This window comes from Pterocles gutturalis, unplaced genomic scaffold (genome assembly GCF_000699245.1).
Source record: "Pterocles gutturalis isolate BGI_N339 unplaced genomic scaffold, ASM69924v1 scaffold43229, whole genome shotgun sequence".
NCBI lineage: Eukaryota > Metazoa > Chordata > Aves > Pterocliformes > Pteroclidae > Pterocles > Pterocles gutturalis.
This window is the reverse complement of record NW_010137297.1, coordinates 1-13241: the sequence shown is the minus strand read 5'-3', so window position 1 is coordinate 13241 and position 13241 is coordinate 1. Positions and strand designations below refer to the sequence as shown.

General features: G+C 49.5%; 2 protein-coding genes across 2 annotated transcripts; one reads left to right on the top strand and one right to left on the bottom strand.

The window, feature by feature from the left end:
* Positions 1–396: 396 nt before the first annotated feature.
* WBP2NL (WBP2 N-terminal like) lies at positions 397–6131 on the top strand (the record flags this gene model as incomplete). The annotated part of the gene is made up of 7 exons (XM_010082570.1): positions 397–553; positions 1094–1229; positions 3112–3204; positions 4034–4252; positions 4644–4772; positions 5170–5246; positions 6084–6131. Coding segments are annotated over 7 exons (859 nt in total), but the record flags the coding sequence as incomplete, so codon positions are not given.
* A 3764-nt stretch (positions 6132–9895) lies between these two features.
* On the bottom strand, positions 9896–13238 carry NAGA (N-acetylgalactosaminidase, alpha-; the record flags this gene model as incomplete). The annotated part of the gene is made up of 7 exons (XM_010082569.1): positions 9896–10078; positions 10352–10495; positions 10708–10905; positions 11388–11549; positions 12211–12305; positions 12824–13001; positions 13135–13238. Coding segments are annotated over 7 exons (1064 nt in total), but the record flags the coding sequence as incomplete, so codon positions are not given.
* Between the last annotated feature and the right edge of the window lie 3 nt (positions 13239–13241).

The following is a 13241-nucleotide window of genomic DNA, read 5'->3' as shown; positions in this document are numbered from 1 at the left end:
TGTCCGGCCCTGGGTTTGAGCATGGACTTTGAGAGAGGGCCTTGGTCTGAGGTGATGCCTTGGCTTCCAGGGGGCAGTTTCAGACACCTCAGCCCTTTCTGTGCCCTGACTTTTGGGCTGAGGCTCTTTCTATGTGGAGAGAAGAATTCCTCATCCTCATGGTTTTGAAGGCAGAAAGACAAACTGTCATTTAAAGCTTCCCTATGTGGAGGAGGAGCAGGGGTCCTCCCAGCTGAGAGGATTAATTCTTCCACTCTGCCTAAATCATCCCTCTCTGTTCAAAGGAAAAACTGCAGGGCCCACATCAGAACTGAATGTTCAGGGATAATATTCAGAGTTCCTGGCGTGCTGTCCCCCTCCCTGTGTGATGAGTGAGTGTCTGTGTGTGTGTCTCAGAGCTGTTGCTGAGGTTGTCTCTCACATTTGTCCGATTTCCTCCTGTAGTGTTCTCAAACAGTGTAAAGATGTGGAGCTCTCCTTCAGTGACATGACGGGCAAGCCTGAAGCCTTCAAAGGCACCAAGAAAGGGATGTTATATCTCACCCCTTACAGGGTAAGTCTGATGCTACTTGGGCGTCTTCTTTCTCAAGAGATCTTGTAGACTTTAGACCAGAAATCTAGTTGGTGATAGAAGAAGTGAGTTTTGTTATGGGAGGAACCGCTGTGAGAGCACTAAGTAGGAGAAGAGAAGGTGGAAATAGGATAGTTTGTGCCTGTGTCACAATCCCAATTCCCTACAAAGGCACGTGCAGTCCTTTGTAGGGAATATATTTCATATAATGTGTCAGTCGATATTGCTTTCTTTGAAAACTGTCATAGCTTATCCTTACAAAGCAGAACAACAAAACTCTGTAAATGTGTGTGTATGTTTTGAGTGGTATATTATTTTGCAACATACATGTGTCAGGCAAGTGAGCCAGGTACCATCAGATCTGTTCGGGATCCCACAGTATTAAAGCTGTGAAATAACACAGTGCATACCGATACGAGGAGTTAAGTTGTCCTCTTTTTGAATGCTGCTGCAACTAGAACTCCATGACTGCCCTCTATATCTAATTCAAGTAATTCAGAAGTGTTCCCTTCTGTCTTGCAGGTGATATTTGTGTCGAAGGGCAAGGATCCTATGCTGTCTTTCATGATGCCGTTTTATTTGGTGAAAGGCTGCTCAATTGAGCAGCCTGTGTTCTCTGCCAATTACATCAAAGGACAGATTCAGGCTGAGGCAGGAGGTATGTGCCTGTGCTTTGTAGACTGAACTCTTCCCAAGTGTCACAAGTCCTGTTATCTTTCGCTGAACATCAGATAGACTGCTTCTGTGCACAGGAGAGACAGACAGAGTAGCTGCAGCAGTACAGCTAGCATGTCCATTCTAAGATAACTTGTTTCTTCTGAACTTTAAGGCACTGCTTCAGTTTTACTTTCTGCCCCCAAAGCAGATCTGACTTTCACAGGATGGCTTTTGTTTAATCCTGTAACTTCTGTCTTGCTGTGTATGTCACATTTACTTGGTTTCCACATGTGCTTGTTTTCCTGTCTTTGACCTGGAAGGGTGGGTAAGTCACTGGTCATTGGTATTGATAGACAGAATTAACAACCGCTTTTGTTTTCTGGAGGTCATGAGTCACTTGCCAGATTGGGTATGTTTGCGTGCATCTAGGATGCTGCTGTATGTCATTGATTTAGCTTTGTTCCCAGTTTAATGATGAAGCTGTGGTAAGACTTAGTCATGGTCGTGACCAAGCATAGGGAATTGCAGAAGGTAAACAGGGATTAAAAACAAGGCTTCTGGTTCAAATTTATTCTCTCTTCAGCCCTAGAACTAGTTAATGTGCATTTTGATGGCGTCTGGAGAGTTTGTGCTTTTGCTTCCTGTTCCTAACAACTTCTTAAAGTGCCTGGGTCATCTGGATTGTGGATTAGCCCACTTTCTTGGGCTGAAGTCATACTAAGACAGTAATTGTAAAGAGGTGAATCTCCAAGGGGATGACTTTATCCATGGTGGATTATTCTGTTATATATCTGTCCCTTATTTCTGTTTTGTCCCCAAGAGACTCCCTACTCCTACTAATTTCATTGTTAGTCAGACAAGGAAGATAAATCTTATTTTATTAAATCTTTTATTTAAAAGACATAATTTTTCTAAAAAAACCCACCCTCTAAAACCAAAAACAAGGCCCCCTCCCCCCCCCCAAACCCCAAGTACAACACCAAAAACCCCATACAAAACAAAACATTCTTATCCTGTGATGTCATCACCTGCCGATCTCCGGCCCACCAGGATCCCGACGATGTGCTGAAACACACCAAGCACACTCTGGTTTGCTGAAGGGGAGCATTGCTGAGAGCCAATGCTCCTGTCCTGTATGCAAGCTCCCACTATATTACCAAGGATTACATCATCTCAGTTTTGGTTTTACATTCTACTGACCTTCAGGTTTTGTCTGTTTTCCACTACATGGTGTTTTGAACCTACTGCTTCTCACACGTGCAGTAGGGCTTTCTGCAGTGGTGCCTCACTTGTCCACAATCTTTCTCTAACCTGAAGGTCAGTTTACATTTTTGCTAACCACCAGTCCTTTATTCTCACAATCACCTACTTGCTTTCTTTTTCTGAAAAAAGTGCTATTATACCTAAGCATTTATTTCTGTGGGTCAAAGAGATTTAAAATGTTCCATTTGATTTAATCGTAGCTTGAGTTGCAGATCCTCAGCTGTAGTCCACCGAGCTCAGCAATAAAACTTAATTTGAGGGCTTTTGATTAAAATCCTCAGTGAATTAAGTGTTCTTTTTTTACACTGTGTTCATTATTAGATTCTATTAAACCTTTCAGGAAAGAACAAAACATCCTATTGTCTAGAATAAGCTGCTTCTACATAGCTATAGTGGGGGTTGTCTTTTAAAGGGTAAACAAATAAAGACCTGATCTTCTTGAGATACTATTTTGAGGGATGTCTGATAGCAGTGCCATGATTCTTTCCCCCTGGCAGCATGATGCAAGATAGGTTTGAAATAAAGAAGAAGAAAATAACTGGTGTGTTAACTGTTTTTCTGGCTTGACTGCTACTGAGGAGGTTAATAGTCTGTTTCAATTCTAATTCTGTCTCTCCTAGGTGGCTGGGAAGGGCAGGCGACATTTAAACTGACTTTCAACAGTGGAGGAGCCATTGAGTTTGGACAGTTGATGTTAAAAGCTGCCTCTAGTGGTAAGGGATCTTCAGAGCCTGCAGTTCCCCCATGACTGGCTGAGCTAGTTAGAGAACATGCTCCTTTTGAACTTCATGAGCTGGGGGAAGACGTGTGCTCTTCTATGAGCTCTTCCACAGCAATGTTGTGGTTTTTTTTTTTCCAGGGGAACTTCTGTTCAGTCTCCTTTCAGTCTTTTTTTTTTCTTTATTTCATTGTAATGCTCTGTGCAATCAGTATATTCTGGAGTTTGTGCTTCTGAGGTGGACCACCTTGTTCTACAGAACCTTATTCCTCCTGGAATAAAGTTGAAATATGTGATGCCGAAAAACTGATTTGCTTACCTACCCTCAGCTCACTTCTATAATAGTGGAGTAAGCTGGGGGAAGTTAACATGTCCACATCTGGAGGGCGAGGGGAAATAAATTTAAAATAATAACTTCCATTTAAAACTTTCAAATGGGGGAAACAAGTACATTTTTTTTTCTGATACAAAAAAAAAATGTGCATTTTAAAATGTAATTTTTTCTTCTGATAAGAAAGTTTTAAAAAGAAGTAAAAACCACTCTACTGATGCTTGCTTTAGCACAGTCTTTTCTTCCAGCAGCAGGAGCTCTGTGACTGAACTGGTACCTGATAGCTAGTATTTTTGCACCTGGTTTCCTTTAGCACACTGTGAATTTGCAGTGAGGAGGCTAATGCTTTCCAAGTGCAGTACTTTGCCAGGACTGAGTTTAGATTATGGGAAGTGGTGCTGCATGAACAGCAGTTTTCCTTTTTATTTCCTTTTATTCTATATGTTCAACTGTGACAAAAGGATGTCTGGCTTACTAAACATCTACTCCTTAGCTTCCAGCGGCGTTCCTCTCCAGAACCCTGGCTATGGCTATACACCTGTGCCTGGAGGGTATGCACCTGTCCCACCTGCTCCAGGGGGTTATTCACCTGCACCGGGGGGCTATGCTCCTCCTCCACCACCAAACGGACCATATCCTTATGCGCCACCTCCAATGAATGCCTATGGACCTGCTCCACAGCCCATGGGATATCCGTATGCCCAGACTCCAGGTTTGGAAGCTGTGTAATGATGACTGGCAGAGTGTGTTTAGTGTTAGTTGTAAAGAAATCACAATGGTATGGTGAGGGTTGCTGTAGTTTTGTCCCCATCAAAGATACTTGTCCTTGGAAAAACCTGTCACGTGCTGTAGATCACACCAGTTGCAGCTGGATGGGAGGTGAAATTATAATTTGTAAATTGTGCTGCTGCTTGGCGGAGAATTGTTGCCTGCTGGCATGAGCAAAATGTCAAATCCCTGCTGTCTGCATCCCTGACAAACCTGCAGAGCTTCCCTGACTGCTGCTCTCATCCAGGGCTAATGTGCTGCTGGGCCTGTGAGCTCCCTTCCCCTCTGTCCCATTGCTGTGGCCCAAAGCATCAATCTGGTGTCATCTCTTTCAGGTATTTACCCACCACTTCCAAACATGAACCCCATGTACGTGCCACCTCCTCCTCCCTACTCTGGGCCATCTCCTGCAGGACCCTCAGCCCCCTCAGCTCCCCCAGCTTGGGTGGGCCCAGGGATGCCAGGTAATGGGACTCGGGGGCTGCCAGTGTCCGGGTCCAAAAGGGTACATGGGGGCTTGGGCTGTGGGTGTCATTGTGGGCACAGCATGGGGTGGGAAAGCTGCTGTTGTTGTTGGAGGAGCTCAAAGTCATCTTGATCTATTATTTGGGATAACAGAGTGTGGGGGAAGCTGCTCAGCTCTGCATTGCACACCTTCTGGTCAGCTCTAGCCAGCTTGCAGCTTTCCTGAACTGCTCTGAATTCAAACCCAGCTTGCTGCGGTTGCTGCTAGGTCTTTGCACGTTTGTTGATGACTCCTCAAAAGAGCTACGTCTGGGGGGAAGGCTCTGGGGCTGGGGCCACTCTCTAAGGCTTGTCAATGAGCATATCCTATGCTTGCTTCTTCCCTTTCCTTTCTAGGGGGCAGTACGGCCACGGAAGCTGCATCCAGTGCGTATTACAACCCGGCCAACCCACACAATGTGTACATGCCCATGGTGAGTACTGTGCCTCTGGCCTGCGTGTGCCTGCTCCCTCTTCCGTCACTAACAGGGACAGTGGTTTGCTTTCCTAGCAAAGCCTAACATGCCTTCATTTTGTAAATGCACAGAAAGTATGCATTTTCCTGGGAGGTGTGGATGATAGTGCCATGAAGAAAGCTTGTTAAATCCTCGATCAGGAAAGGAGGAAAGCCTTAAGATTAATCTAGTAACAGCCATTCAGTTTGACAGAAGCTCTCTGCATCTGTTGGGTCTGAAAGTGGGGAGAGTTAAAGAAGAGCAGGTCACTGAAGGATGAGAGCATGTGGGTTTCAGTTTTTTTTTTTCTGGGCTGCATGGAGATGGGGAGGTAGGGGCGGCCGGGGGCAGGCTGTAGCCTGCATCTGGTATGTGACAGCCAGGCTGCCTGTGCCCTTCGCTGCCTTGCTTGTCTCTGTCGTGAGCTGGAGACCGATGGAGCAGCAAAGCTGGCCATCAGCCCAGGGGCTTGCTGACTGGTGGGTCAGAGCTATGAACATCAACAGAGACAAAGCCCTGGAAGTGAAGGGAGGATGGTGATTAAAACAGATTAAGTGGTCTGTTTGCAATAGACCATTTGTTACCTGGTTTTGAAGGGACCTTCACTAAAAACTTATGGGAGGCAGCATATATCCTGGAGCATAACTGATACTAGAGAGGAATGGTGTGATGGAATGACAGCTTAAAACACAGCACCTGGCTCTGTCTGTAGCTCACTGACTAGCAGTCATTTCTTATAAGTCAAGCCTGGGAAAGCTTGGGAATTGCTCATCACAAGACAAGCAGGGTTGTTGACTCTACTGTATCTCCTTCCAGGATCAGCCACCTCCTTATGCACCTCCTGAGGATAAGAAGAACAACTAACAGAAGGAAACTGCAACCAGTTTCCCACACTCTCTCTCCCTGAAGACAACTTGGCTGTTACTGTCCCTCGGGTTAGCATATCTCTCGGTCTCTGTGTATATGTACAATACGTGTAGTGCTGGGCACCTGAGCACCCGCCCTCTTTAAACGTTGTCGGTGGCAATACAAGGTGGAACAACAGCACTTCACTGCTTAGTTGCTTTATCTCATGGGGCTGAAGCACTAACCTTTTGCTCCGCCATTGGCTTGAGGAGAGAGATGGACTTCTTCATAAACCACCGGTAGACAACATGACTAATCTAGGACTAAAATAAGGCTCTGGGATCTTCAAGTAAAACTACTTGGGATGCCAAACTTTGGACTTCTTCTGAAGCAACATCCAAGGGGAAAGTAGAGAGAGCCATGAGGCTCCTTGCATAATAGACCCTTGGGTGCCACAGAAGGGTGGCGCTTTTACATTTCCTTAAATTCTGGCACAGTTCAGTGTGAGATGGGACTCTGGGAATCCTGTAACATGCTGGAAGTGTGTGTTTCACTTCCTGGACTAACAGTCATGGAGTGACAAACTTGGGAAGTGCATCCTAAGAGACACGGAAGCATTTGGCGATGCAAGAGGGAAGGGGATGGGCCCCAATCAGCCTGCCTTTGTAGACATGGAATAGAAAATCAAAGGTGTGCTGCAGGGCAGTGAGCTGACAGACTGGCAGGTGTGTGAGTCAGCCTTCTTTTCGCTCTCGTAGAAGCAGGTCCTATATCTGTGCAGTGATCCTGGGGCAAGCAGACATTCTTTGAGTGTAATGGAGTCAAAGTGCTGCACAGCAGGCTGCTTGCCTTGGAGCAAAATATGTTACATCAGGAAGATGACCTGGCACTAGCCTTGTCAGGTGACAGGTCCTGCAGCCCTGTCTCCCTCTGCTGAGCAAGCTCTTGCTGTGTGCTGGCTCCACACTGTGTGCTAGCTCCACGGGGGAGAACTGGCCTTCCTCTTCCCCTTCCGCTGCTGCAGCCAGGGTGTGTGTGCCCGCATCTGAGCAGCATGGGTGGGTGGATGCTGTAATACTGGAGTTGGGTTGCTTAGGGGTGCAGTGTCCTGTCTTGGCTGGGAACCGCTGCCTGGTGTGGATGTTACTAATGCTTGGCTCTCTTGCAGAGACTCTGGCTGCTCAGCCACAACCTTTCCTTCTTCCTTAAGACATAGTGCCATTGAACCTGCTCTAAAGAGAGCCTCTCTAGTCTGGTGGAGACCCCTGTGATCTTTACAGATGAGGCAATACTACAGCCTTCCTACCTTCACAGTGAAGGAGCGTTTTCTGTCTTGCTCCCCTGTGTGCCAGGGCTCTCCTGTAAGTCAGGCTTGCATGACTTGCAAGTGTGAATTCCTGGAGCCGCTCTGCATGGGGGGAAGTAAATTTCCTTATTTAGAAACACTGTTTAAGTCTGATTTAGAGATATTTTAATAACTCTGTATTAAAAAAAAAAAACCCAGAATGTTTGTAACTTTTGGATTGCACTTTAATACAAGAGTGTTGATACCTTTAGCTGCCTGTTGACTGTTGCATGCGTGTTGTGTTGACCTTCATTCCTGCCTACTGCACAGAAGGCTGGGACAAACAACCACCACTGGTGGTGTTCTCTCGGGTGGGCTGTGGGATAGTCCTCCTCTCTCCCTGGTGCGTGGCTAAACTGGACATGGAATCAAGTAACTGTGGGGAGAGAAGGTTGGGCTTATCCTCTTGCTGCCCGGGGAAGGGGTGGAAGGCTGGTTTGTACCTTTGCTCTCGCGCACATACCCAGACCTGGCATGTGTTCGTGTCCTCGGGTTAGGTCCAATGCTGCATTTGGCTTGCCCTGCCACTCACTAAGGCTGTATTCTTAGCAGGCCTCCTGTGTACATTTACATCTGCTGCCTCTCTTTAGGTAGTAGAAAAGCCTGTCTTTAAGAGAAAGTCCTCTAGCCAATTTTTTTTCTAGTGAGGGAAAAACAAATACAAGGTAAAGGAAAATAGCACTTAACTGAAGACTGTAAAATCCAAGTTTCCCCTTGTGCCAAGGAAAGATGATGCCCTGCTGTACATGGTGTAACTACTGGAAAGAAGTTTTTACTCTGCATTAGTCCAGCCTGTGACAGGAAACCAGTTCTATTTCTTAGCATGGTTCCTGTTTTGAGGTACTGACCCTGTAATCCTGCATTAACTGAGTAGCTATAGCTAGCAGCAGTGAATAAGCATGCAACAGAGCCTGGGACCTGCTTCCCTTTTATTTCAGTTAATTTGTTTCAATCAATTCCCCAAGAACAAAGCCAGCTCCTGTGTACAGACATGAAGTGCCTTCATCCTTTCCCATTAGCACTGCAAGCATTGTGTTCAGTACCTTGCTGCTGTATCGGAGAAAGTTTCTGGAAGGGGCCAGAATCAGCCATTTGGTCCTGCAGGAACCCCTGTGGGTGCCCAACCCTCCTTTGTCATCTGAACAGAAAAAGGAAATTTTTTTTTTTTTTGGGGGGGGGGTGTCAGGGGGAGCAATCTGAAATGTAGTATTTCTGTGGCCTGAAGCTAAATCTTGTCAGTATCCCTGGGCTACGATCTTCAGAAATGCTGCCCCCCTCTCTCGGCCAGTCTGGGTGGGCCATGTCTAACCTAAAACTCCTCTGTAGGATGTGCTGTATGAAGATGAATCAGTTGAGAGCTCTAGACTCTGTCCCACTGCACATTCCAGTTTATTAGTGCAGGCTCCTCCTCAGAATGGAGCTGTGGATGTAGCTGCCCTTGAGAGGAGCCTTTCCCTGAGAAACCCTTAGTGTTCAGCCCACAGGAGGAGGGCCTGAGTCCCCTTTTAGCAGGAATTTCCTCCTAGAGCAAGAACAGGATGCAGCTTGCAGCTCAGAGGTACCTGTGACCACCTCCCAACTCAAAAGACCTCAACTGAGAATTGGCATCTTCCCAACAGCGCTTGTGTGCACAGCACACCACAGCTCCGCAGTTTTTTTTGTGCTATACCACTGCAAGGCTGCTGGGGTTGTGTAGGGCCAATGCAGGTGTTGCACTGCTCTGCTATGAACAGGTACCAGAGGGGCTTTAATCCCATGCTAGCACATGTACTAGAGTGCTGACCTCCAGGATCCTGGCAGCAGGGTCAGGCCTGCAAGCAAAGCCTGTCTACACAGGACCATCATGACTGCAGGAGCTGTTGGTCATGGGGAGGGTACATGGGAAGGGGGCAGCCCTATTGACAGCCCCTTATTCTAAGCCAAAATTATGATAGCAGAGGAAAGAAGGTGGCCAGGTCTGATCCTTGAGGCTAATGTCATCACAGGGGGGAGGTGGGGAGTGGGGAGAGGGTCAGGTCACCACCCTAGAAGATCCTAAAGCATCCAAGGCCTTTCTACAGGCATCGTTCGAACAGCCCCTGCAGCGGTTCATGGTACTTAGTTCCAAGCATTAAAGTGCTCAGGTGTCAGAGCTGACAAACTCCAGCAGTGGCCGAACTCTGCTTGTATGGCATCTTCCACAGGAGGATCTTGAAGGACCTTGTAATCACTGAAGAATCACAATCTGCACCCCCTTAGGAGGTGGGTAACAAGAATTCCCGCTTTATGCAGACTGAGCAGACATCATCAAGCTGGTACCAGAGAAATGACCTGATGGTCACTCCCCAGCACTGCTGAGCATGCCAGCAAAAGGCACTTGTGCAGTGAAGAGCCACGTGTCTCAGGGTCTCGCGGCTCAGCCCCGGCACTGACCCGCACCCCCAGCTGCTGAGCCTCGTTACAGGAGGACAGGGCGGAAACCCTCACCAGGGGTTTGCTGTCTGACAACGTGCCAGGGCTGTGCCGGGAGCGCCGTGGGATAGAGATACCACATCACCACCCCCGAGGGGTTAATAACAACTGAGAAGTTGTCTCCTGTCTTTAAGCCACTGATGATCTTCCCACTGAACACGTCTTGTACCTGGAAGAGAGAGATGGTGGCTAACAGGCTTTCCACAGATCATTCATCTGCAGGTCCAGCCATGGTCACTGACATGGCGTGGTGGGATGGGGCACAGCAGTGGGCAACAGGAAGGCAACCTAACGGGTGCCCGCCCCTTCGCCCTGGAGGCAGGGAGTGGGAGTCATTGCCCCACAGACAAAAATGCACAGGGTGTCACAGGAGGAAGCTGAAAAGAGGGGGATCCAAGTGCCGTGGGGCTGCCCCGCTATGTAGCTTGCCAGTGGGGCTCACCTCATACACTGCATCCTTGGGGAAGTGGAGCTTGGCCAGGCTGGTATTGTAGACAAACGGCATATCTGTCCTCCGGCTGAAGAAGACAAGGGTGCTAGCAGCCTGGGACAGTGGGCGCAGAAACACCTCGATGTGGGATTTCTCCTAGGGTTGGAGATGGGTAGGTGAGGCAGAGCTGCCGGGACCAACACTGGCCCATAACTTCTGACCTTGCCCTGCTGGGCTACTACACCAGCAGGTCCCCAGCTCCCACAGTTCTGCTCATGTCTCTCTGCATTGCTTCCCTCTCCCTTCTTACTGTGATGCCTCATGCTGCTCCTGTCTGCTCTCCCAAATGCGTCCACATTCCCCCTCACCTTGACAATCCTGCGGCCCTGGATTCCCAGGGGGTCCTGGTTGATCTGGATCATCAGGCGGTTCTGCAGGATCTCCTTGGCGCTTGCGGAGATGGTGCGGAGATCGGTGGACATGAGGAGTGGAGCTGCCATCACCGTCCACAAGGCCATTTGGGAGCGGGACTGCTCGTCGCTGAGGCCAAAGTTTCCAATGATAAGCTGGAGGGGAGAGGGTGAAAAGATGGGAGAGGCAGAAAAGGGTTAGAAACTGGTCTGTTTGTCACCTTTGGTGATGCTGCAACGTGCTGGGAGGGAGCACATATGGGAAACCTCACACACACTTTTACTTCCTCTCGAGCAGCTTACCACTGCCAGGAGATCCCACCCCTGCCAGGTGCTGAGCAGTCAGCACACATTCAAACACACTCCCCAACGCCCTTTGCTTCACCACTATCCCCCCTCAGGCTGTGCAGGGAAGGACAAGGACATCTGCACAACTCGACAGGTATACTTGGGTGGTGAAGGGCTCACTGCAACCACAGGGTTTTCCCACAGCTTAGCCAAGGGCAACACGAACTTTGCCTCTTTGCTGCAACAGGGCTCTGGCTCCTGGTGCTTCTCCTTTGCCCTGCCCCTAGAAGGGGAACCCTGGAGATCCCCCATCCCCCACCCGGGCCAGCGCACCCACCCCCCAGCCGCACCATGTCTGGGTCATTCCAGTGGCCGGGGCCAGCTGCTGGCTGCAGCACGTCCTGGTTTGCGAAGAACCAGTCCAGGATGGAGAGTACACTGTCCCAGGAGTCCTGGATATCGTCATAGTTACGCCACAGGTTGCAGACCTCTGCTAGGATGGTGTAGTTCACCTGGAGAGGAGCAGTGGGTCAGGCAGGAAGGAGAAAGGACCTGCTCTGGGAGGTGGGGGAGAAGGGGCAGCCAGACTTGTTGAGAGCTACAGCATCCATAAAGTGTGTGAAAGGCAGAGGGAACTGGAGAAGGGTGACATTATGTACTGAAGGAGGACAGAGTCATATCCCAGTGTGACTGGGCACATCCCAGTATGATAGGATGTCTGGCAAAACAACCAGAGAGGCCATGGGGAAGTATGATCAACCGCAAGAATGAGGGCAGCTTGGGATTGACTCAGAAGGTGAAACAGGAAATAAATAAATGTCATCAATTCTCAGGAAACGTTAATATGAGGAACATCCTATTTCAAGCACTTAAAGCAGGACCTGTCTCAGAAGAACAGACAGTCAGGATCAATCCCAGACCAGCTGAGTGGGGTTAAGGGGGCATGCCCCAAGGCCTTCTTCCCCCAAACTCCCATCACCTACCCATGTTGGGAACCCCAAATGTCCCCAGATGCCTGGCAGGGAGGCCACGTCCCTTCTGGGGACCTGCAGCCCATCCTACCAGGGGCAGAGCGATAAGTGGGGTGTAACACCTGGCTCCTGCAGCTCCAACAAAAGCTCCCCCAGAGCACAGGGGACACAAGAAACAGCCACTGGACGGGACAGCCCTCACCTTGGGGGGGAGCCCTCCCTGATACGCTGGCCAGCTGCAGGAGTAGACGATGGGGCGGCCTGTGGCGTTCAAGGCTTTCGCCATTTCTGGGTAGCCTTAGGGAGAGAAGATGACAACTGGTGAAGAGGACAGCTGGTAGCAGCTTGCATCACAGCCCACCCAGCCAGGGGGACCTCAGCCCAGCCTGGCCTCCTGCCTTACACCAGCTCTAGGGCACCCAAATACAATCAGAATCATAGAATGGTTCGGGTTAGAAGGGACCTCAAAGATCATCGAGTTCCAACCCGCAGGGACACCCTCCACTAGCCCAGGTTGCTCAAAGCCTCATCCAGCCTGGCCTTGAACACCTCCAGGGATGCAGCATCCACAACTTCCCTGGGCAACCTGTTCCAGTGCCTCACCACCCTCACAGTAAAGAATTTCTTTATAATATCCAGTCTAAATCTGACCCCTTCCAGTTTAAATCCATTACCCCTCATCCTGCCACTGCATGCCCTTGTAAAAAGTAAAAACTCCCTCCTCTTTGCCCAAGAGCTGCAACAGGAGATGCAAGGGAAGAACCAGCTGGCCAGCGTTTCTGCAGACAGCCAGCTGCTGGACGGGAAGCCTTTACCCTCTGCCTGCTCCTCTCCCGATGAATAGCACCCATCCAGCTTCAGCATGTCCACACCCCACTCCGCAAAGGTCTGGGCGTCCTGCTGCACGCGGTCCAGCGTGGTACCCGGGTAGCCCCCGCAGGTGAGGGTGCCCAGGTCGCCGTAAATGCCCAGCTTCAGGCCCCGGGCGTGGACCTGTGAGGAGAGGAGAGCTGTAAGGAGGGGACGAGGGAGTTCGAGGTGCCTCCCAGGGACCAGGCTCCTCCATCCCCTCCCAGCTCTCCCGCCATGGTGGCATGGGGACACGCCATCCCCAGCAGGCACTTACATAGTCAGCCAGAGCCTTAATCCCACTGGGAAACCTCTCAGGGTCGGGAACCAGCTGTCCCGCTGCGTCCCGCTGCTTGGCAGACCAGCAGTCGTCGATGTTGATGT